At 45.0% G+C, this 23,505-nt stretch overlaps 8 protein-coding genes across 8 annotated transcripts; 5 read left to right on the top strand and 3 right to left on the bottom strand.

Moving 5' to 3' along the window:
* Positions 1-1,927: 1,927 nt before the first annotated feature.
* Positions 1,928-2,254, top strand: V8C40DRAFT_265242 (uncharacterized protein; the record flags this gene model as incomplete). The annotated part of the gene is made up of 1 exon (XM_083219634.1): positions 1,928-2,254. One exon carries the CDS (start codon positions 1,928-1,930, stop codon positions 2,252-2,254), a length of 327 nt encoding a protein of 108 aa, XP_083074582.1.
* A 4,105-nt stretch (positions 2,255-6,359) lies between these two features.
* On the bottom strand, positions 6,360-8,578 carry V8C40DRAFT_243462 (Zn(II)2Cys6 transcription factor domain-containing protein). Its single transcript, XM_083215445.1, has 4 exons — positions 8,371-8,578; positions 7,623-8,300; positions 7,251-7,555; positions 6,360-7,192 (listed from the first exon to the last, which is right to left on the bottom strand). The coding sequence occupies exons 1-4, from the start codon at positions 8,544-8,546 to the stop codon at positions 6,393-6,395; spliced, it is 1,959 nt and encodes a 652-aa protein (XP_083074583.1). The 5' UTR covers positions 8,547-8,578; the 3' UTR covers positions 6,360-6,392.
* A 178-nt stretch (positions 8,579-8,756) lies between these two features.
* Positions 8,757-9,842, bottom strand: V8C40DRAFT_243463 (uncharacterized protein). The gene has a single exon (XM_083215446.1). It carries the CDS (start codon positions 9,743-9,745, stop codon positions 8,771-8,773), a length of 975 nt encoding a protein of 324 aa, XP_083074584.1. The 5' UTR covers positions 9,746-9,842; the 3' UTR covers positions 8,757-8,770.
* Positions 9,843-10,267: 425 nt separating this feature from the next.
* Positions 10,268-11,279, top strand: V8C40DRAFT_286976 (uncharacterized protein). The gene is made up of 3 exons (XM_083222617.1): positions 10,268-10,343; positions 10,403-10,976; positions 11,044-11,279. The coding sequence occupies exons 1-3, from the start codon at positions 10,302-10,304 to the stop codon at positions 11,226-11,228; spliced, it is 801 nt and encodes a 266-aa protein (XP_083074585.1). The 5' UTR covers positions 10,268-10,301; the 3' UTR covers positions 11,229-11,279.
* Positions 11,280-11,573: 294 nt separating this feature from the next.
* Positions 11,574-12,856, bottom strand: V8C40DRAFT_265246 (uncharacterized protein; the record flags this gene model as incomplete). The annotated part of the gene is made up of 2 exons (XM_083219635.1): positions 11,574-12,340; positions 12,391-12,856. 2 exons carry the CDS (start codon positions 12,854-12,856, stop codon positions 11,574-11,576), a joined length of 1,233 nt encoding a protein of 410 aa, XP_083074586.1.
* Positions 12,857-14,207: 1,351 nt separating this feature from the next.
* On the top strand, positions 14,208-19,750 carry V8C40DRAFT_286979 (uncharacterized protein; the record flags this gene model as incomplete). Its single annotated transcript, XM_083222618.1, has 4 exons — positions 14,208-14,522; positions 15,120-17,153; positions 17,208-17,644; positions 17,749-19,750. 4 exons carry the CDS (start codon positions 14,208-14,210, stop codon positions 19,472-19,474), a joined length of 4,512 nt encoding a protein of 1,503 aa, XP_083074587.1. The 3' UTR covers positions 19,475-19,750.
* Positions 19,751-20,240: 490 nt separating this feature from the next.
* V8C40DRAFT_243465 (uncharacterized protein) lies at positions 20,241-21,755 on the top strand. The gene is made up of 3 exons (XM_083215447.1): positions 20,241-20,454; positions 20,529-20,617; positions 20,684-21,755. The coding sequence occupies exons 1-3, from the start codon at positions 20,344-20,346 to the stop codon at positions 21,621-21,623; spliced, it is 1,140 nt and encodes a 379-aa protein (XP_083074588.1). The 5' UTR covers positions 20,241-20,343; the 3' UTR covers positions 21,624-21,755.
* Positions 21,756-22,350: 595 nt separating this feature from the next.
* V8C40DRAFT_265249 (uncharacterized protein) lies at positions 22,351-22,689 on the top strand (the record flags this gene model as incomplete). Its single annotated transcript, XM_083219636.1, has 1 exon — positions 22,351-22,689. One exon carries the CDS (start codon positions 22,351-22,353, stop codon positions 22,687-22,689), a length of 339 nt encoding a protein of 112 aa, XP_083074589.1.
* Positions 22,690-23,505: the final 816 nt, after the last annotated feature.

Below are 23,505 nucleotides of genomic sequence, written 5' to 3' on the forward strand. Positions count from 1 at the left end.
GTAGTTGCTTCATGTCAATGTTGTAAGTGGGGGTCAGAGTCATCGTAGTGCATGTTGACTGCAACCAGCACAAATGTCCCTCTCAAATCCCTATCGATATCACAATGATGAAATCTATGAAAATGAACTTCGTAAAATAAAGTTAATGTACTTCGAATTGTGCATGTGCCAAACCCAATTCCTAACTGGCAGTGGTAATAGTTATGTATCTCGTTTTCTCCCGTTCTCGGGTATGGGTATTTTAATCACATGAATTTACCTCTCTCCCTTTTCTCAAATACTTTGAGGGCTAATGCAATATAAGATGCTAATTATAGATCTGTGTCACTACAGCTTGATAATGTATTAGTGTTCGCGCTATTATTGGTCAACCCGAGGTTCTAAACTTCTCTCACAGTTGCAGTTAGTTTTGCGAGTACTATAGCAAGTCTATAATAACTTTGGGGGAAGGGAAGGGCGTAGGAAAGGGGGGAATAGGGGGAGAGAGGGGATCGGAGAGATTAATAACCCTTTTCCGCATTTAGAATATAAAATGCTAACATAGTAGCACTATAATATTATCCCCATTGCTTATTTCCCCTACCCCAAGTTTTGATTACTTATCGACCTATGCAAGACCCCTGTACCTATTACGCTATTGTATAACTAGTTGCGTAAAAACAGATGGGAAGTATTGTAGCTCCGGAGTTATACATAAATTAAAGCCTAGACTAGCACTAATAGTTGGAGTCTAATTCCCTGCGGACCACAATACAGGCACCTGGCATAGATGATTTATTCCTTACGCCCTGGTATATACGAGGAGCGGATCTAGAGAGCCTCAATCAAAGGCAGCTGTTGTTGATCTTGCTCTAGTTCTACCGATATGCATAGCTGGGTAATAGATACAGGCCAAGTATTCGCAGGGAATGCGAAGTCTTGTTTAGTTGGATATTGATACGGTTGTTCTTGAATGTAAGAGATACACATACCTTCAAAGTATATTCCCTAGTATAAGTCTCACATCGAATATTATGGCCTCTTTTAGTCAAATACCAAGTAGATTGGCTGCCATTCGTCATGATGTCTGAATGGCGATTAATTATAGTATGATATATAAACGACTATGAACGACAACGAGCGTAAAGGAGCTTACAATAGGCTAAAACGTGCATGCATCTTGAGTAAAAAATTACTGTAAGTGGTAATAAAATCGTGTTGAAGATCTAATTTGCTCCGCCTTAATGCAACAGCAATCAGCTTACAGTAAGCTGAGCCATGCTTGTATTCTGGATAAAATTTCCACCAGTGATTTGTTTGCTTATTGTATTATTAATGGCTATTACATAATCTAGGTTATTAACTTACATCTGGGTATAGTAAGAGCTGCTAGTAATAGGTTCGGCTTTTACTGTATACCGGTTAATGAAAAAGAGTGGACTTTATTTACGCTGCTTGTATGTTGATATAGAGAGTTGGGTAGTTTGGGGGAGAGTTGTGTTGTAAAAGGTTGTGTCCTCCACTATGTGTAATTTCTGAAACTGGTTGTGCTCCTGATGGTCCGATGCGTAGTTTGGGTGTCCACTATTGTTCGTAAACTCTTAGCTGGTATTTCGTAGAGAAAAAGACGGATCGTACGGCATTCGGCAAAGCATCCTTGTATTCTCGACATACCGCACTCGCAGCGGGCGCAGGCTTCATACCCAAGCCTCTTGTAGTAATTTCTTCGAAATCTCCGTGGCCTAATCGTTCCGCGAGGAGCCGATGGAGGTTGGGATTCCACCAGTTATGTCTTCATAGCAAAGAACTTCTCTGCCTCAGTGAGAGGGCTAGTTATATATAAAGACTACCTTCCCGTTGTAAATTGAACTCTTGAATAACAACAATCGCAATCAAGTCAAACATCATTCACTGCCTTACACATTATTTCATTATCAACTTTCTCAACATGAAGTCTATTCTGGCTATCCTTACCCTTACTGTTGGCCTTGCCACTGCCGACACTTTAACCATTGATCTCCACGCCGGCAGTTGCCAGGATACTGCCTTCCAATCCTTCACAATTGGAAATATTGGAGAATGCCACCCTGCTAGTGAAGCATTCAACTTTTACGTCCAGCACAACATTGCCCAGAGTTTCTTTGGTCGCAATCTTGGCATCCGAGCCTTCCGTAACAACGACTGCACTGGCCCATCCAGCACCAACTCGTTGTCCAACTCTCGCCAATGCGTTGGTGCTGAAGGCGCTAGCTTTATGCTCACCAACATCAACTAAAGTAGGGGAATACAAGGCCAGGTGACTCTGTTTCCGGTATTTTGGAAAAACAGAGCAAAGTGATCAAGGAAAAGGCAGATCAATGGAACTACAAGTACATAAAGAACAGTTATGTAGGAGCTAGTCAAATCAAGGTCCCTCGGTCTGACACTGCAGCTTCCCATACTTGTGACTTGTTTAATAACTTCCGAAGTTGCCTTCCCATCCTGATCTCAAAAATTATTTAGCTTTCGGCATAAGTTATTTGATATTCTTGAAAAGATCCCTTATACCATGAACGATGATTTTTACAGTCGGAACGTTTTCTCCACTAATATTTCAACCAACTGTGCCATAGACAATTCAGAAACAAGCGTAATACGCCTGACCCTGCCGCAGGACGCATCAGAGCTTCAATATGACCGGTAGCTACGTCAAGGACATCAACCTACTACCAGGAAGTTAGGGTGCACATGCAATTAAGTAGCAAACGCATACAACGTGATTGAATGAACATCGAACGTCGTCGGTCTTTGTATAAGTTCCAGTAAGGAAATTTGAGATGCTAATGCAATTTGATTCCTTCACCGACTGAAAACCACTGAATGGATGCATCATAGACCCGAGGATGACATCGGGATTTGTAACAGTTAAATCGAACGAAGATGGCCAGCCTTAATGAAGCTTGGTGAGGCAGCTTCTACTTGGATCTTTCCAACGCTTTATTCAAGGACCAAACGACCTACAAATTGCTAGAGATTTCGGCCACCATAGCCACATATACTGCTTGACATAGCTGTTATGCTAAAATTATATTGTCAGTTTGATGTGGGCTTTCACGAGTACGTATACCCTATACTCCTTTATCGTAGACGCGATCATGTCTTGGTAAAGGTCTGTAAGAGCAAAACCAGGAGGGGTGCCGCATGAACCACGTGAGTCAATGTATCTGTACATTTTTAGAAGCAAAATTAAACGCCTTCACTAAAGTGAAGTCAGTGATAATGCCAATTGGAAACGTCGTTCCGCAACCAGCACTTGATTACAGCAGCAGCTATATCTTTTGACCCAACAGTACCGATAACCCGAATAGTTTTCTACACCAAAGTAAATACGTAAAGCATGTAATGAAGAACTACCTTATATTTATAGAGATCGACAACCGTCTGAAACCATGAATCCATTTGCTTCCATGATAGATATGCGCAGATGTTGACCTTAAAGGAGGGATGTATTGGGGCATCGGTTGGAGATAAGTTGAAACACGAACCCCAATACACGCAGGTTGATCAACCAGGAAGGCATCTCTCTAGGGTGGCCACGCCAGGCTTTACCACAGCTTGATCGAAGCGTGGAAGACGGATGGAGCAGGTGAAAGTTTATTGAAGGTCCGGAAACATCTGTGGGAGAACCACGCTTTCGGCCCATGAGTTTCTTCGTCGCGCCTCTAAATTTAAAGCTCTCTTTCATCCAAGAGAACATATGCCTATATTCTACCAGCTACCAATCCAAACCCTATTGAGCTCATCGAATTATTCTCCAAGGCACATAAAGTCTTGGCTGCAATATGTCACGAGCTATCAGCCATAGTCAATGTTATCGTCAATGAAAAATACATCATCAAAGGACATAAAGTAACAACTCATTCTATCGAATAGGAGGAATACCAAAAGATATACCATCTGCATTTGGAATTGCACTTGAGCAGACTGGCGAGGAGTATGTTCAGGCACTGAAGAAATGGGGAGATAATGTTGTGGTGGACGGCCGAATCATTACAAATACAATCGTAAAGGCAATTAGTATGACTTAGAAGATATCTTGATATAAATAATATATTATGCAAGATAAGGTGCTGATATACGTCATATATCTATCGCGAGCGAAAATCGTGTAGGCTAATATTATTTATATAATACATTGTATAGCCTCTTACACAACTCCTATGCATTACTTTGACTTATCATTAGACTTATCACACATGTAACATTTCAACATTCAACATGAGAACGATTTGACTCAGCTTGATGATAAAAATACAATTTTATATATTGGGTCATATTTGCCACACAGTCGACCACTGATTATTTCCTAGTCTCAATGTTTTCTTTATGCGCGGGGCTGGACATTACGTGGTGCTGTGGGAAGAAAATAAGACGAGCAAGTTGTTGGCTACGGCAATTTACTAAGGGCTTGTATGTGTTCCATGTACCTCATGCACGAGAGTCGGCAGACGGTTCAACGCGTTGAAGATCGGAATTCATGAAATGCAGGCAGTTCATTACTCCCCAAGTGTGCATACTTCGTTCAATTCTAGCAATGATCTGGATATTATCCGGTATCTTAGGTAGTATGTAAAATATCATTTTCTAAACAGAAATGAATTATACTAAAAGACCAGCTAGCATCGTCCATGGGTATACCATTGATATATTGTCCTTAGATAGCTGCTCCCAACCTAAACATACAAGCTACAGACGGGCGCTTAATATTCAGCACCCACCCCTAGTAACTTCTTATTCCGGATATAAGCACTGTTGATTGTTGTAATTCGCAGTTCAATTATGAGGAAGATCTAGAAGCGGAAGTTGTATACGGCAGTACTAAATCAGCTTAATCGCTAGTGCTGATATAGAACCTCGTTTAAAATGCATACTAGCACAATAGCGAGTCCTATTCCTTCCTCTCTCGCTGTTTCAGCACTAGGCTAAATCGCAAATCAGTTTGCCAGCTACCTCCTTGATTATAACCCCGTATAAGGTCTAGATCAATGATCTTCGCATGGAGTACCACACAGCTAACCATTCTTCGGGCCAGCCCGTTGACACTATCCTGCTTACCCACGACTGTGCGGACCGCACCCACAGATTTGTTTCTCCGTGACTTCCAACAACTGCATCACTGTCCCCGACATGCTTGACTATAACGGAATCATGCTCGGATAGGTGTGAATTGGTACGACATCATGGAGATTCCTGCAGATCTCGATGTTCTGCTGCGTACGTGGTACGGGGTAAAGCTGTAAAGAGATTAAGAATCCTCTACTCTGCTATATATTTGAACTAGAAGTGGTAGAATTTGAGTCACGTTAATGGCACCGAGAGATGGCATTCTTGAGTGGAAACTACCGGCCAATTATCAATACCTAGTAACTTCCAAAATGCGAAATGTCCCCCTGCTGATATCCAGATCGGGATATCAGTATCCGATCCGAACTTCCCAATGTTGGCAGGACTTCCGGCAGTTGCGACATATAATTTTCCCGACGCTCCACAATTACCGCCGAGCAGATCCATCAGCCACAAGGACTTCGAATGTACCTTCTGCTGTCCATCGATGCGTAGTTCTGACTTTGGACGTTGCACTAGTCAGCCTTGAACTGCTGCTGGAAGGTGAAGACTCCCTCCACGAACACATGGATCCAAAAGCTGACCAGGTTATACACAAAGTGTCGGTATACTACAAAACGTATATATAAGGGTGATCTTCTCGCCAATTGCGAGTAACAGACATTCAATATCTCAATCCCGCCAACTCTTACCCAAACCATGTGGACCAAAATTCTATCTATCAGCCTTCTAGGCTTATCTGCTGGCTATGCTACTGCTGCCACTATTGAAGAAAGAGCACAATATAGTATTATCTTTTACGAGAACACCAATTTTGGAGGGCAATATGTTGGATGGACAAATACAAATTTGGCTTCGCAGCCTGGTGCGGACTGCCGTATGTATTACACTGTTTAGGCATCCCGCCTCTTTATAATGCTGACTTCACTTCAGATAACTTGAACGAGAAGAGTCCGAATCTTGACAAAAAAGTAAGCTCTATTCGCTTTGGAGCATCTCAAAATGCCGAATGCGACTTTTTTGTGTAAGTATAAGCTAATACAACTTGTCTAGATGTTTTGACTCTTATATTCTTTTAGTAATCTGAATTGCGTAAGCAATTCTGGTCCCAACTTTTCCGATGGTGCTATGGAGTCAAGCGCCGAAATCTCTGACTTAAGGACTGTCTATCTGGATAATGGCGGAAGTCTGAATGACAAAATTCGGTCTTTTAGCTGCTTTTATTATTAATCTCAACCAAAACCTAAATCATATAAGCTTTGTATATTTATTTCATTAGTATCTCTATTCATGCTCAAATAACAACTGGTTTATATATTATTACTAGAATCTGGCTTATCCATCAAACTATTTATATCAAATTCAGTAAAGAAAGAGTTCCACAACAAATTATCTGGAAGCTTAGGGTATCCTTGTGTAGCATTATTTCTTAGTAGCCAGTTCTCAAGTTTATCCTCAGCTTCTTGATCATATTGGTGTGCAGTCATTTTATGGCTGGTAACCTCACCCGTATACTCTCCTTGGCGCTGCATGTCAAGGAAATCAGTCCCAAGGATTCCATTGACCCGAATTGGGTAGCTGAGAGCAAATAGTCTTAACTTTGAGGTAAATACCGAGACAAAGTCTGTATCTCGCTCTTGCGGATCCATATTCCCTTCAGCCGCTTTTTCAACCTTCTTCAGCAGTAACTCGAGGAATCCAAGATAGTCTGCCTCATCAATTATAGCCGCGGATTGTGAATTTTGATCAGCTGTTAGGGTTACCAATACCGTACGATCACCGCATGTTGCTCCACCAATAACAATTTCCAAAAGTGCCCACACCAATTTGGCATATGTAGTCAGAGTGAAACATAGCTGAGAATATGTAACGAATGTAACATAAGTCAGGTCAGCTGTTGGTATTTCTAAAAAGCCCAAGATGAAAAGTTTGCACGCTCTCATCGTCTTGTAAATTATGGCGATTCTCTCAGCTGAAGAGCCAAGAGTGATATTGTCGGTAATGCTCGGGGGATCAGAATCGATGCAGTGGAGCCATGGTTGTTGGCTCTGAACCGCACATTCTCCCATACATATGCTCACATAATGGATATCCAATCTCGCCAAGTGTCCTTAATTCACGTCAGTTCCTACAACGCAATGACGAGCAATTAAAAGACGGCTACTCACCGTTGAGGCTGCCCAGTGGCTGGGTAAGATTCTGTTGCTGATTCACGCCTCTCTCGATGACGTCCAACTCTTGCTTAAAAAGGCAACGCATTAATCCAACCGGCGCATCCCATATGTCCGGTGCCTGCATACCGCGAAGCGATGTGAAAGCCTCGTAGATCCGACCAATTAAGAATCTTGAAGCGATCCGCGGTTGAATATTGCGATCATTTGGATATTCCGATAATTCATTCAAGGATTTGCAGGCATTTTTAATGGCATCCCCATACTTCAATCCTATCGGCTTGCTGAAAGCCTTCTCGGCGCTTAAGGATCAAGGCGCTTGTGCATTAGCAGAAGCCCAGAGAACAATATTAGTCGAGGAGAACAAACCATTTCGATATCCAGTAGGTTCCTAGTAGAGCCCGTTGCTCTTCTGGCGTCAATTTTGCTTTATGTTCAAGGTTGAGCGTGTAGCAAAGTGTAATGCACGTCTGAACGAGATTCAGGACATCGGGGCGAGAGCTGTGGGAAAACGGGAAGAGGTGACACCAGCTGGCTAAGACAAGAAATCCCCGGAGGAGGTCAAGGTTTCTCTCCAATCCGAGCATCATTCGGCGGATGCCCTGATTCATGACTTCATGTTGCACATGCGCCCGAAAAGGATGCTTTGGTCCTATAGTTACGGCCATGATGCACAGGAACAGAAAAGGGTATAGATGCCTGATGTGATAGGAGCCTTTGTATATAGAAATCGCCGCGAAAGGAAAAATAGGGACGAATTTTTGTTGAAATTCCTGAAGGAGCGCCTCTGTTTCATCGCTATTGAGAGCTTCTAAAACAACAGAGCAAGCACTCTCATGTCCAATTACGGGTTCTGGACTGCGGTCTTGAAGGTCCCCTGATTGTGAAAGAGAACTATTACTTGGGATAGCCAACATGCCCTCGCCAGAAGAAATCACGGACTGTGTTGTTCGGGAGGGTGATGCTAGCGGTGTTACATCCTGTCCTGTCAGGCCTGTCAAGTGCGTGATCAGCTGATTAACTGTATTTTCAAGCTTTTCCACGCGCCTGTGCTGTTTATTAGTATAGTCAATTCCTTCTCAAAGTGTTTAGTGAGTGTGTGGTGGCGCGCACAAACCTAGACTCGCTGCGCTTGCGCTTCCGTTGTGACAACTCGAGAAAGACACATTCTTTGCCAAGGCGTTCGCATCTCTGGCACATGTTGGGCCGATGTAGCATACATTTTTGCTTCACGGAGGTACACGCAACACAAGCGCGTCTCCTTGACACAATATTAGACGGGTGTGAATCCATGAGTCCACCACGTTTGTGGTTTGAGAGTAAAGGTTGACTTTCCATGTTGGGCAGCGCCGGGTATTTCACTACCTGGGCATAACCGGCGGCCGGGGTTTCTGGCAGCCGACGGCCGTCGGGTTTCAAGTACAGCCCACCTAAGTGATATTTGCTAGTCAAGGAACGTTCCGGAGGGTAAGATGGATTAGGTTCGTGATTTCATAGTTGTATGCCGTATATCATTATTAAACTGTCATTCTGTTTCTCACGTCTAATACTAAGTCCTTCAAATTTCGTCGTGGAAATATAAAGGTTCCATTTGCATCAAAAGCTAACCCTTCAATCAAATCTGCAGCACCGGAGCCATCACCCCCTAGTTTGAGTGTAGACTTTATATGCACCGTCCGAAAATCTTTCTTCGCCAAGGCATCCTGGCGCTCAAGGAGAAACACCTCGCTTGGCTTATATTCCACATCCATTTTGAATCCAAAAACGTCTTCAATTGTTTCGATAAGCTCGAGTGCTGTTGTTCGGATTTCTGCAATTGGTATTCTTTTATTCTTAGTGGCGTCCTCGGGTAGCTTCAATATTGCCGTAATAGCTGCGGCGATAAATTCCGTAGAGCAACCTGTAAGAAATCGCGTTCCGTCATCAACCACAACTGCCCTTCGATTTGGAATGTCATACGCCCCCCAGAGCCCAGTCTCAAGAAAAACATCAATGAACATGCTAGGCAGAACTGTAGTATAGCTTATAGGGCCATTTTCTTCTGCGAGTGCCTCATAGCGACGAGCAAGAGCAACTGGGAAGGCGTTTGGCCAACCATCAGTAAACAATTCCACGGCTTTTGGGTGTAAAACATCTAGAGCGTATTGTGACGGAATATATCTCCGTACGCCGGCTTTTCGAGCAGCTTTCAGCAATAACGGATCGATCTCCAGAGCCACATGGCCAGCAAGTGTAGCAATGACAACTTCAGCGCCCGAAAGAGCTCTCATAAGGTTATCTTCGTTATTATAGTCGACCCAAACAATCTTCAGGTGATGAGAAGCTGTACTGGGTAGACCGAGCGTCATAACCAGACTTGCAGCCGTCGTCGACTTTGAGTGTGTAAGTGCAGTTACATTGAAGATCGGGTCTGAAGATGAAAGTAGCTCCCGTAGGATTGCTGATCCTAGATTTCCCGACCCACCAGCGATCGCGATGTTGTTGAAACCCATTTTATAATCAGCCTATCATGAATTCTATTGTGGGATGAATTGCTTAAGAGGTTGGCATTCACAAGATCTCAACTTAGACGTCCCAGCCTCTTTATATGTTGGACGTTTGCGCTCATTCATTACAATGATAATTTCTAAGACCCGCCGATAATCGCCTAACCTAGTTTCCAAAATGCGCAGCCTAAGTTGAGGGTGGAAGATGGAGCGGGGTTGAACCAACGCGCTATCAAGAACATATTGGCTGTTTCTTTGGCAAGAAAGCACAGCTCACAAAGTAAGCGGCTTTGTGCTCGCGGCGGACGCTCGGATAAAGCATACTGAGCGGGCACGGGAATTCCTGCGGCCGGCGGACACGGAAACACCGCAACCGGCGCGCTTACAATTCATGTGTTGAAAGGCAATAATGTTTATTATGGTAAACCACTGAAGATGGTTAATAAAAAACTGACATATAAATATGTCGCTGGAAATCCATTGTTGTTCGTCTCGATAACTGACTTGGCAACACAGTCTGATATTTTGCTTTATTCCCAGAAAAAAGTATCGCTCAATAATTATGCCTTCATATATTATCATTGGAGCATCTCGTGGCCTTGGTGTATGTTACCCATCCACAAACTTCATTCTTTGGATGTGCATTGCTTACTTTTCATATAGTATGAGTGGCTGAGGCATCTTAGCCGTGACTCTGAAAATACTATAGTTGGTCTTGTTCGAAATCCGGATGCAGTCGAAGCCAAGCTCGCATCCGACAGTATTCGCAATGTCAATATCATCAAGGCCGACCTCACTGATCACAAATCCCTCTCCGCTGCGGTAACCAAGACCGCAGATTTAACAGGAGGCTCTGTGGATTATCTTATCATCAATGGAGTTCATCAAGATCCCGTTGGTGATTTTCTTTCTCCGACTGAGTTTATCGGTCGCGAGGAATTGCTACATGATTACATGGTGAAAGCAATAGAAACAAATGTCGTTGGTGTCATGTACGGAATCAATGCCTACCTACCACTTGTGCGCAAGAGCAGTGTCAAAAAGATCACGGTAATCTCAACAGGATTGGCCGATCTAGAGCTAGCGTTGCAGGGCAACATGTCCTTCTTTGTGACATACAGCGCGGTTAAAGCTGCTCTGAATATGGTTGTGGCTAAATACAGTATTGATTTGAGAGCAGACGGAGTCACAATTATTGCACTCAGTCCTGGTTTGGTAAATACACAGGAGGCACCACGTAAGTAATCCCCGTTATATCTGAAAAGAGCCGTGAATTTTGCTCAAAAGCTAACATCAATCCACAGCGCCAGCTGAGATAATGCCTCGTATCCAGATTATGATGCAAGACTGTCTGGCTGTTAACCCAGAATTCAAGGGACCTATTGAACCGGCCGAGAGTGTTAAAATGCAGTTGAAAGTTATTGAGAATACTACCATTAAGCAAAGTGGAGAGTTTTTATCTCATTTTGGAAATAAGCAGTGGATTTGATGGAATCATTGGACATCTTATGGTCCTGCTGTGCTCTGGATATCGCTGGAGATGAGACCATGGTATCGGAACTCCCGGCCAAGACGAGGTGCACAATCTGATCTCGCTGGTGTTGAGCTGGGGAATATACATTCTGCCCGTCACGATCATTGCTGGTGGGAGGAGGGCCAGCTAATTTTTTTGTTATGGTTCCAGAATCTTTTTAATTTCAACAAGTACTATACACAAAGTGGGAAGTCAAAGGAATTCCATTTATCTCAGCTGCTATTGAATGAGGCAATAAACTGCCACCTCTAATAGAAGGCCTTAGCATCTATGGCTCTGTGTACTATGATCTATTCTCACTCAGGCACTAGGGTAAATAGCTATGCCCTGCCAGCCTTTCCTAGCTCCTGTATCACTCAGATCGAGATTTTGGATCATTTTGGGGGGGTTGGCGGCCAAGTCAACGACAGCAATGCTTGCAACATTGGTAAGACTATACAAGAACGTTCGATCATATGCGGTGTCAAAAACTCCAACATCACTTGCTGGCAAAGTAATAGTGCCAGTTACGGAGCCAGTGCTGGGGTCCACAACAGTGATGTTAGTGATACTTGCAGTGATGACATATGCACTGCTAAGCTCTGGCACATATACTCCCCAGCAAGCGAGCCCCTCGTTCGACGGAAGCACAACTTTGTCTTTCACAGTAACCTGTAAGCCGGAAGATACCGAGAGAATATAACCAACTCCGGCAGCATCGGTAAGCAAAATTGAGTCATCTGCTCCCAAAAATGTAAGGCTGAAGTCTAAAATGACACCTGACGGTTGCGAGATGGTTGCAGTTGTGGAAATTGTTTTCCCAACTACCGGCCACGCATAGATAAAGCCAAGAGTTGGGCTCGCTCCAGCAAAAGAAGGGGGGGCACCCTTCGTAGAGACAAAAAGGCCTGTTGAAGATGGATTGAACATGATATCGGATGCAGTGAGAATAGGGCCCCCTGGTGGCGTCGTTTGGTTCAAGGCCGGGGTGATAGAGCGAAGGCTGCTGTCCAATACGACGAGGCCACGAGACGCGTCAACGGAGAAGCAGGCGACTCCAGCTCTTGTTCCGCCATTGAGAACGCAAGCTATAATGTGTCAATTCTTTTTCAGTCTAGCCGATATTGTGCAGGCATACCAATGTGAAGTTTCTCTGAGTAAGTGACTGAGATTGGGAAATCGCCCAATGTACTGACGGGTTTACCAACGAGGGTCAGGTGCTGAGCGTTGCTGGGGTCGATCTTAAACAGGGAAAGGGTGTTACTTCCAGCATTAACGGCAAAAAGAAAGTTTCCAGATACAACAATCGAGTTGGCAGAAAATAGGCTGTCTGGTCCTGCAAACCCAGTGTTGTCTGGAGGAGCAGGGCTTGGAATAATCCACTTCGCCCATGAACCCTTTCCACCAGTAAGAGTTCTCACAGGATTGGAGAGAGTTCCATTGCTCAAAATGTCCAAAGACACGATTGAAGCACCGCTTGGGTCATTGTCGAGGAAATAAGCGGCGCGTGGTACTGCATTTGTATCCCGTTTTGACTTAGAATCGGGAAGACTTGACGCTAAGGAAAGCGTCAGCCAACAAGTGGCAAGTGAGAAAAGAAGCATTGTTTTTGAAAAGGATTTTTTTGCGTCTGAGTTAATGTGATGATGACTTGAGAATGCCTTTGCCGTGTGCTTGTCTTTCTAAAAATTTCAGTAAAAGTATAACGTGGGAGAGCGCTATTTATACAAAGAATACTGAATAAACATCTCAACGCCATAGCCGGGCTACCAAAGTTGTAGCGGTGAATATCCCATGAGTAATTTTAAGTATCAGAGCAACACAATCTGCAACTGTCTTTTGCCTAACACACTATACCTCAAGTTATGTATGCAGTATATTACAACCCATGTCAGAAAGTATATCTCTTGAGGAGAACTTCTGATTTATGTGAAAGACGTATTACACTCTTGCCATCTTTATATTAGAACCAATTGTTAGTATAAAGGGCAGAATAAGAATTCGAATCCCATAACATTTTATGACTTTAGTCAACTAGTATTACTCTAGCTGGGCTGCGTTTATTTCTGTTGAACTTAGAGACATATTGAGTACAAAATTCTGCTTCTATCAAGCTGTACTGATAAAACATGGGATGATAACAGGAATCACTAGGATATATTAAAGATTTCCACTTTGACATTGAATCAGGAAGTTGTCTATGCCCACTTGAGTAAGTTTACATATACGTAGGGCGTTAAGAGTGCATCAAGGAAGTGGAGACGATATGAGAGCTGCCTATTTCAGAATGGGCTTTTACAGTCAAGGTTCCTTCTCCTTAGAGCCTATTTAATTTTTTATAAAGCATCTTTGCTATATATTTTGCGCCTCCTGAAAAGAGTAAAAAGAAATATAAGAAAACTTAATTGAGGGTTCGCACGAAGAGCATAAGTATAAGCATAATTACAACCCTGAAAAAAAAAAACGCTTTAATATTACTAGTATTCCATGCAGTTGTGTTATTGGTAAACTATTGACTTATGTAGCCAATAGTTCAATTTAATTATGGGGTTATAAATGAAAGTGTTTGGATTGGACTGGTTTTTATTTAATAGTTGCGCTTTAGAGGATAAGCCGGTCGTTATATATCCACTCTATTACTCAATGGAGAATGGAAGCAAGCTTCAGCTAAGAGAATAATATGCGTAGCTCTTAATATAGTCTGTATGCAAATTAAGGCAGCAAACAAGTTATTCTCCAAACGACTCTCATGATTGAATCAGACACAGTCTCTTTCTCTTAGCCTATGTCTCGTGACTGTACCGCTTTTTTTATTTTCTACAGCACGCAATATAAATAAGATGTACCATCCGCCGCCTCAAGAACAAATAAAGGCTTACACCTAGTTGGTGGGACCCACGCCACTTGTAAGCAACTTGGTATTCTCTACGGCTGTTGAAGCTGTTCCACAACAATATGCGGTCACTACTCGCAGGTGCATCTGTGCTCCTGCTTATGGCGTCCAAGGGAGCTGGTAATGCTATCCCGGACGCCACCAGCGCCCACGAGTTGGTTCAGCGCGACCAGATCTATCACGCCAAGAATGGTAATAACTTTGCCGTGGAGAGTGGTTTCGATTATCATGGCGGAGACTACAAGACAATCACGGCCAATACTTTTTACGATTGCATCGATGCTTGCGCGACTCAGCCTGCTTGCCGTGCTGTCTCATTTTCTGGTAAATCCTGTTACCTCAAGTCATCGGTAAACGCCGCCACAGCCAACAACAAAGTGAGCGGCGCAGTCAGGGTACAGTATTTATCAGCCCCGATCATATGCCCTGCAGATGGTAGTAATCAGGTAAAGGCAACCGATGGCCGGCGCTTTACTATCCAATGCGGCATAGATCATCCACATGGAGATATTACATCGGTCTTAACCCTTGACTTCCCTAACTGCATTAACCTCTGCGATAAAACACAAGGTTGTATTGCTGCTAGCTGGCGATCGAAAACCTGTTATCTGAAGAAATCGTTATATCCCGCCGTTGTTGCTTCCGGAGTTGATACAGCCGTGCTGAGTTCTTTATCAAATACACCAGCGTTATGCCCAGGCCCAAGCAACCAGCAAATTAAAGAGCCAAGTGGAAGAAGCTTTACAATTGCTTGCGACACCGATTATCCGGGCGGCGACTTAACAAATAAGCTGCTCAATAGCTTTGGTGATTGCATTGCTTGGTGTGATGAGATAACCGGTTGCCAGGCAGCTATCTACCACGATGGTAGATGCTGGTTGAAGAATAAGCTAATGACTTCCTCCAAACACACGACCAGCCAAGCCGCTGTGCTTAGCTCCTTGCTGACCACTCCCGCTCTCTGCCCTAACCAGAACGGAAAGCAGGTCAAAGAGCCAAGTGGAAGATCCTACATTATCTCCTGCAATACAGATCGGCCTGGTGGTGATATAGCCTCGAAGATGCTGCGGACATTTGGTGATTGCATCACGTGGTGTGACGAGACCAACGGCTGCGTCGCCGCTGCTTATCACGACGGCCAGTGCTGGCTAAAGAAGACACTCATGGGTTCTTCTGCATCCGCAAACCGTCAGGTTGCCGTACTAAGCAGCAAACTCCCGCAGACGTCAGCACACACTACATCTTCATCAACCCAAAAGACAACATCAACGACTCTCAGATCTGCCTCAGCATCCAACAGCATATCCATGGAATCTGGAAGTTCTAGAACGACGTCAACACATATTACGTCTTCATCAACTCAAAAGACAACATCAACGACTCACAGATCTGCCTCCGCATCCAACAGCATACCCACGGGTTCTGGAAGTTCCAGGACGACGTCAGCCAGCACCACTGCTACCTCTACCTCAGTTCCGGACTCGCCAATCACTGGCTACATTACTGTAGTGGAAGCTCCAGTGACCAGTCTCAGCCGGCGCTCCGTTAAATATATTGGCTTTGATAATCTATTTGGTCGAGCTTATGATGACGAAACGAATGCCAGCCTTGTTACCTTTCATTCCAATGGCAGTATTGAATATAATGCTGTTCTTGTGAGTGGAGTTTCAGCAGATACACAGGTGGTTCTCGGCCTTTCCTCTGGAGAGGCTAACGCTCTTTCAACCTGGAAACGAGATGAGTTTGGTAACGCTCTCATCATTGGATCAACTGGCTTCTGTCTTGGCTCGGACCGTAATATAATTGTTCAGACAGCCGCTTCATCGCCAGCAACCTGCAATCCAGTTTATCTCGTCATCGTGCCAAGTCTTCCCGACAGCTGTACATCCGACAGCGCTAATGTTACGCTCACGCCACAGCCGAATGGCGACATCGACCGTGCCTCGAACGCTGTCCTTACTCCATCATCAAGTGTCACACTCAATTATGCAGAGATACATGGTACACAGGTTGCCGTCATGGACCTGTCAATGAAAGCGGGTATGCTCGGCGTTGTGCTGGCAAACAGTAACAAAATCATCTCGACTGCCTGTACCGCGTCATCTCTTGTGATTACGTTAAGCGACAGCACTTCAGCTGCCGATATCCTAGCCTCAATCCCAGATACAGGAACCGTCCTAATCACTAGCAGCGCAACCTGCAATGACGAGAATGCCTATGGATTTTGGCTACTCGGAGGTCGAGCTGACTCGAGTGAAGCCGGTTCTAAGCTGAGCTTCAAAGCAGTTCAAAAGAGGATCTCAGACGTCAGTACTCTTGCGGTCATCCAATACGGCAAAGTTGACAACAGTAAAGCAACATTTACAACTACGACAACTGGAGCCCCCACAGCTCCCACTGAACCAGCTGCATCTTGTGCTATCACCAACACGGCCGGTACCAGCACTATGTCCGGTCATTCTGGTATTAGTGCTTCTGCGAGTGCCAGCGCTACAGCCACACACTCTGGGAGCAGTATTACCCATACCGCTACTAGCACTGGCTCTGACCACCCTCTTGCTACAAGTCTATCAGACCTTACACCTGGAGCTCTCGAAGTATACAACTGGCTTATGGAAAATGCTCAATATTCCCCAGATGGTAGCTTGGTCTTGACACCAGGTGAAGCCAATGGTACTGTTGCAATCCCTGCGTACGATCCCGATAACCTTGGTGATCAAGAAGGTCTGCAACAGAAGCTTTCGGAAATGGGACTCCCCAGCCCAGACGAAATGTTCAAACGAGCAGCAGATGGAGTCTCGGGCACCTGCACAAATAAAGGTGCTTTAACAAGACGACATCTATCTGGACAATCTATCTTCCAAGAGGGATCAACGCCTATCGCTTACGGAGGCAAGGTTCTCCTCCATCGTCGTAATGTTGAGAAACTTAAACACCACCTTTACCGTCGATCGTGGGATGAGTTTTGCGATGGAACAGCTTCTGATATTCTTGGAACCCTCAGCGAGGTATGTGCGGCGTCCAGATAATGGGCTGAGAAATGGCGTAACTGACAAAACCAGTCATACGAAGGTATCCATGCAGGTATTTGCACAGGTCACGAGCTGTACGAGAACCGCGACGCTATCCACTGCTTCTTCACTGGCTGCGGTTCCAGCCACACGATTAAGACGACCACGTACCAGTTCAAAGGCGATTGGCAGGTCAAGATCCCAACTATCAGCCAACCGTTGCTGACCCAAGGACCTGCAAAGACGTTCAGCTGCGTCACATGCTCGTTCAACATGGACAGCGTTATCTTCTCGGGTTCTATAGTCCTACAAATGACAGATAATGGTCCCAGCTCAGCAACATCAGCTGTCGTAACTCACGGCGTTACGGGTGGCACTACAGCTAGTGTTCGAATTCAATCAGATTCTGCCTGGCAAGGATCTTGGGACCACATATTTGATGGTGTTACACTTGGCACGATAACCCTGGATAATGCTTTCGCAATCACGTTAGTGCTTTCGTTTTGCTCCTCTCATTTCTGTTTTCGCATACCAGTTTGAACGGCCAATCACGATGATGACATATAGCTTCTTACAACTAATACCTAAATAGACCGCAAGTATTTTACAGGATAGGATACCAGTTCTCGACCGACTCCGCTGTTGACGTGACAGGTGGAGCAGGGTACACTTGGGACGATGCATCTATCAACATGAATATCCTCAACCACGCATCTGACTCTAAGAGAAACTGGACGCCCAAGGTCAACTGGATTCTACCACAATTCAATACGGGGGCAAAAGTAAGCATCAATAGCTTCAGCCAGTGGATTGTTGACCTTAAAGTCGTTGTTCAAGGGAATATGGTCTTCAACCCAAGGATGTTCTCTTCGAACTCCGTGGGCATGTCCTCGCAATACAACATTGTGGCCAGCAATGGTTGTCCGGCTAATTCGCTCTCTGTGAGTACTTACGTGAGCAATGATAACTGGATTAACATCAACGATGGATCGTCGCTACCTGTCGTGTTGTCGAGCGGTGAGAATGGCCGCCGAAATCAATGTTTCAATGTTCCTAGCGTTTGGCCAGCTCCCGACGAAATTGCTTCTTTGGCACCAGGCGCCGGAGACTTTTGCACATCATTAATCAGCTACAATCCACCTACAAAGCGCACTACATTGACCCAGGTCAAGACTGTGCCCAGCACTATAGTTGTTTCAACAAGTGTTACAAGTACAATCACTACGACCTTCACAGTCACTAGTTCCACCAGTAGTTCGTACGATATGACGCTCACAGCTCCTGCTACCACATCAACTGTGTATCAGACATCAACCGTTACAATGGGTGGAAGCTATGCTCCAGTATATAGGCGAGATGTGGTACCGACACCTGCGCCAAGGGGAGCATTTGATCGACGAGCGATCGCCGTGCCTACCGCAATGGCAGGGTGGCCGATTGATAAGATCAGCTACGCTTGTAGCCAAATCGCAACGGGTACAAACTACATCTCCCAGACCAATACTGTCACAGTAACATCGGGAGTTACCACCAGCACAGCTACTCAGGTGTTCAACGCAAACGGGCCGCTTGTCACCACAACGACCACTTTCACTTTCTACGAATTCACGGGTTTCACCACTACAACTACTTCTGCAGCTGCTACAGCTACCTCCTGTCCAGTCTCTCCAGCAGGTGCCAGTTGCTTCAGACTTGCGGTACAAGGCGGATCATGGCTGGAGGGATCATACCTTGGTATCAATCTCCAAGGCTCCCATAACTATGCAGGCATCAATCGCGCTGGCACCGAAGCAAGCAGTTGGGAACCGGGTGTGTATACTGAGACGTTCTATCTTGATGCGAACGGGCATCTTGTTGTGCCGGCTGGCGGTGGTCGAAGCCCGTATGTTATGCTGGACGTAGATCAGAACGCTCCGTACATACAAAGGGCTCCTTTGATGGGACTTCCACAATATTTTGCTTCGTATTGGCAACATGTCGATGTTGCCAAATGCGTCATCGATGCCTCAGATATCTGCCACAAAACACTCACTTGCCAGCTTCGCGACCAGATAGGTTTCTATGTCAGGCAGCCATTCTATCAAGCTTGGGAAACCTCGCCAGACTATCAGTTTGACCTCGAGGAGTGCGAGAGTGGTGATGGACCATGTCCACCTACAAAGCCGTCAGGATTAGGGTGGTATGATGCACTAAGTCTGTATCGCATAACTTGGGGTAACCCCACAGGCGACTCCCAGTACATTCCTGTCACCCTTGGGGTGGAAGACGCCCCATGTCCTTGCGACTTCTTGAATGTCAATTATATGGGCTATGAATAAATCCAAGACAAATCCGTCCGACATGTCTTCCTTGTTGATTGATACATCGAGAGGAGGCTGTCAAAGCTTCTAATAAACTTCTCAACCGCAAGTAGTCCATCTTTTGCGTCCTAACGGTTGTGAAACCGGGGTTACCACAAAGTGTCTTTTCTTTTTATAAGGCATTGTAAAGTAGCTTGATTTCCAACTACTGTAAGCAACATTATACAATATATAATTATCATTAGCCATACACAAGTCCTCCACCAAAGTATTCCAATGTCTTTTACTAAGAGGAGAAGTAGAGACAACTGCAGAGGCTCCATTGCGGAAACAAGACTCATAATATATCAATTAACCTAGCCGATCTTAGCTAAATAAAACAGCTTTCCAGCTGAGATTTTCATCTACGCTATTCCCCAATCAGTCTTGGATACTCCTCTAGCTAAGAACAGCCCACAAAACTTTTGCTATTGCCATTATCCATGCAAGTGAACCTTGCTAGCTGCAAGGATTCAATTCTTTTACACTGCACAACTTGCTTAGCTCCCCAAGGTACTAAGGAACTTACCCACTATTACAACTGAACTATTGCTTCGATAATTTGCCGTAGTAACCTGGTCTGTATATTCGTTTCCACTCTCAAAGCTATTGCTTGTTTATTTGCCTCCGTGTAGAATATAATGCTGGGTCTACTAGATAGGACACTGCAGGCTAAGCATAAATAATTGGATACCTCCTCCTACTGCCATGGCCCCTTTTTTGGAGGTTTTCAGCATTTTCCTTACCTTCGAATTCCTCGTTTTGTCCACATACTCTTCCACTCGCTATCCCTCGGGACAAATTCGCTCTTTAAAAAAAAAAAGAACAAGTGGAAAGCCGACTTCAAGATGTATACTGCTGGCTTCCTCGCCGTTGCCAGCCTCCTGGCTGGATCTGCCAATGCTTACCCCGAGTTCAACGAGAGGAGAGATTGCTCTCACAATGACTGTCTCCGTGCTGTGAGTCAAAGACGGCTTCTCAAGATATCGCAGGAAGAGTATGTGGAGCATCTGAAGCTAACGAGATATTCTAGGTCATCGCCAGCGCAGTCCCTGGGGGTAATGCTCGAGGATCGGCTGACTGCTCCTCCTACTTCCGCAAGACCGTCACGCCCTCTGCAACGTGAGTATAGTGCCTTATCCCTTATCGATGAGAGAAAAGCACGGGGCCTAACAAGACGTTCACCAGCACCGCGACCATTACGCTCACTAGTACCTTGACTGAGGACCCAGTCTACAGCACCGCCACCGATGTCAGTGTTGTGCCCGTGACTGTGACAACAAGCGTGTGCACGGCAGTAGTCAGCGTCGTCCCTCGCGCGAACGAGCGAGAGGTTACCGCCGAAGAGCTCAATGCTGCGCCGGTTCACCACGAGGCTCACCAGGCCCGTCGTGTCCGTGCCTGCCCGGCTAAACCTCCGGCCTCCTCCTCGACCAGCACATCTTCCACTGCTGCTGCTACTACCACAACCACCACCACAACCTCCAAGGCCACTACCACAGCTACCCCTGTCTCAGGAATTCCCACATACGCCTCGGCTTGCGGTGGCATTTCTGCATACTCGTCCGCATGCTCCTGCGATGGAATTCCCGAGTCTACAATTACCCTTCCCCAGGTCACCAACACGGTCACCTCGTGGGCCAGCCAGACCGTCATTCCGACGTCAGCCACGACCGTCGACATCGTGTCCAGCTCAACTACCACTGTAACTGTCGCCGCGAATCCGACTATCCTCGGCCCAGCGTTCTATGTCCAGGATTCAGCAAATGGAAGAACTTGGGCTGCGGGTGGCGCCGGCCTCCAGATCGTTGACTCGACTAATAGCCATGCACCCCTCACTATCAATGGATGTGGTAGGGTGGCATCAAGCATTCTCACAAACAACTTTCTCGTTTCAGCTGAAACTGGGAACGGTGACGCAATTTCCTTTGCATCGAACCCATCCAGCAGTTTCCTTCACTGCACTGTCCAGAACCCGTCCGTCCCCTCTGGTTCGTTCACTTGCCAAAGCGCGAATGGTGTTGATACTGTCCTCAACTGGTGCCCCGGTGGGAACGACGTTATACAACTCAGCTCGGCTCCCATGGCCGGCTGCTTGCAGCCCGCTTTCACTGTCGTTCACACCTAAGCGTGCCGATCGGCAGGTTATCGGCAGTTTGTGAAAACGCAATTTTTTTTTAAATAGAATCACCCAGCCTGCATAATATACATAGAAGGGCAATATACATACCTAATTGCATTTGTGTTGCCCTTACCGCTACACCAAGACTCCAGTACGTGAACACCGACAATGAAGGATTCCAGTGAAGTGATAGTCCGAGTGGGAGAGATTTCGGTTTTCAGTTTTCATGGCCACACTTCCTCTGCAGCTTCTACCCCGTCGCCTTGACATGACTCTCCGCTCTGCGCATTCATCTCCAATCCACGGCCTCGACACCGATTTTGTCCAGATCCCCCAGCGCCGAGGTGCCAGGATCCCGTGAGGATCGAGGATTGAGTGTATCTTTCAACTTATAGCCGGGCTTCGTGAATGCAGTGTCGTGCCATTTATACATGGGTCTCGCCTGATCCCTGGGAATATATACCAGATGCGTCCCGACATAGCTGAACTTCCTCCGCCTCGTCCAGGCTGGACAAAGATAACGCTGCCGCTCAGTACTATGGAGATCACGTAGGCCTAGCGAGAACTCTGGCCCCTGTCTCTTTCGTCTAGATCTACCTCAACTAAGCAGGCCATCCACACCAAGACTCTGCGAGACCTCCGCCACCGTGTTGAGTCCGTTGGCCGGATCTGCAGCTCGTACGTTCCCATTCAAACTCTTACCCAATACGCATTCTCTTACATGCTCCATAAGATGGAGCTCATTACCCGCCAGCAGCTTACTTTCACTAACGCCAGCTGTGACAAGTTGAGCATGAACTTGGCTATCGAGGAGGACCTGGTGGCGGTGTGTAAGTGCCTCGAGATTAACGTTGAAGGCTGGTCTAATGAACTGTTTCGCCAGTTCCGCTGGAGCATGAGCGCCAACCCGCAGTTCTACATGCTGCTTTACATAATGTGGCATCTGTGCGTGCGACCTAAAGGTCCTAGCGTGGATAGAGCTTGGAGGGCCGCCAATGCGAGCCTGGAGCTGGAGATGCAGAGGCAGTGCAACAGCGCCACGGCGCTGACGCTGAAGCTGATGGTTGTATAGAGGCTGAAGAAGAGGGCGGAATTAATTTGGGATGCGCTGGCCAGCAGCTGAGCAGCAGAAGGAGTAGGAGGGGATATGGCCAGTGCCAAAGAGATATACTCCAGCGAGTCAGTGAGTCAAAGAGGCACTGGAGTTGATAACATAGACTGGAATATAATATAGCTTTTGCTTATCTTAGCGGAAATGTAAATTAAACTTAAGTTAATTATAACTTTATATATAAAAATTTATAATGCTAAAATTATAAAAGATTAAGTTAATTAAAAACTAAGGGGTTAAGTTAGTTAAATTAATATATAATTTTTATTAATTAACTTTTATATTACTATAACTTGTTAAAGAGATTATTAAAATCGTCTGTTGTAAATATAACTATGTTAAAAAAGTAAGGGGTAAAAGTTATTAAAAACTAAAGGTAAAGGTTATAAAAAACTAAAGAATATTTTTATTTATGATAAACTAAGCTCCTATAGGGTTAGTATAAGAGGAATTCCTAAGGGATAAACCTTATACTAGGTTTATGTTAGCGGATAAGCTAGGCTAGACTAGCAGGTAATTAACAAAGATAAAGAGTTTATTTATATAACTAATAGATAATACTCTTATAGGTATAATTAAGTGTTATTTTATATTTATAACTGGCTATTTAAACTATTTTAATAAGTATTATAAAATAAATATATAGTATAAAGCTTACTTAGGCTTACTTATATAAAAGTAAGCTAGTTTTTTAAATAAAAAGTAGTTTACTTAGGCTTATTTATTATTAAGTAAGCTGTTTTATAATTAATTCATTACCTTATTTTAGTATTATAG

The sequence above is a fragment of the Trichoderma camerunense genome, assembly GCF_050948025.1.
Source record: "Trichoderma camerunense strain CBS 138272 chromosome Unknown V8C40scaffold_7, whole genome shotgun sequence".
NCBI classification, from domain to species: Eukaryota; Fungi; Ascomycota; class Sordariomycetes; order Hypocreales; family Hypocreaceae; genus Trichoderma; species Trichoderma camerunense.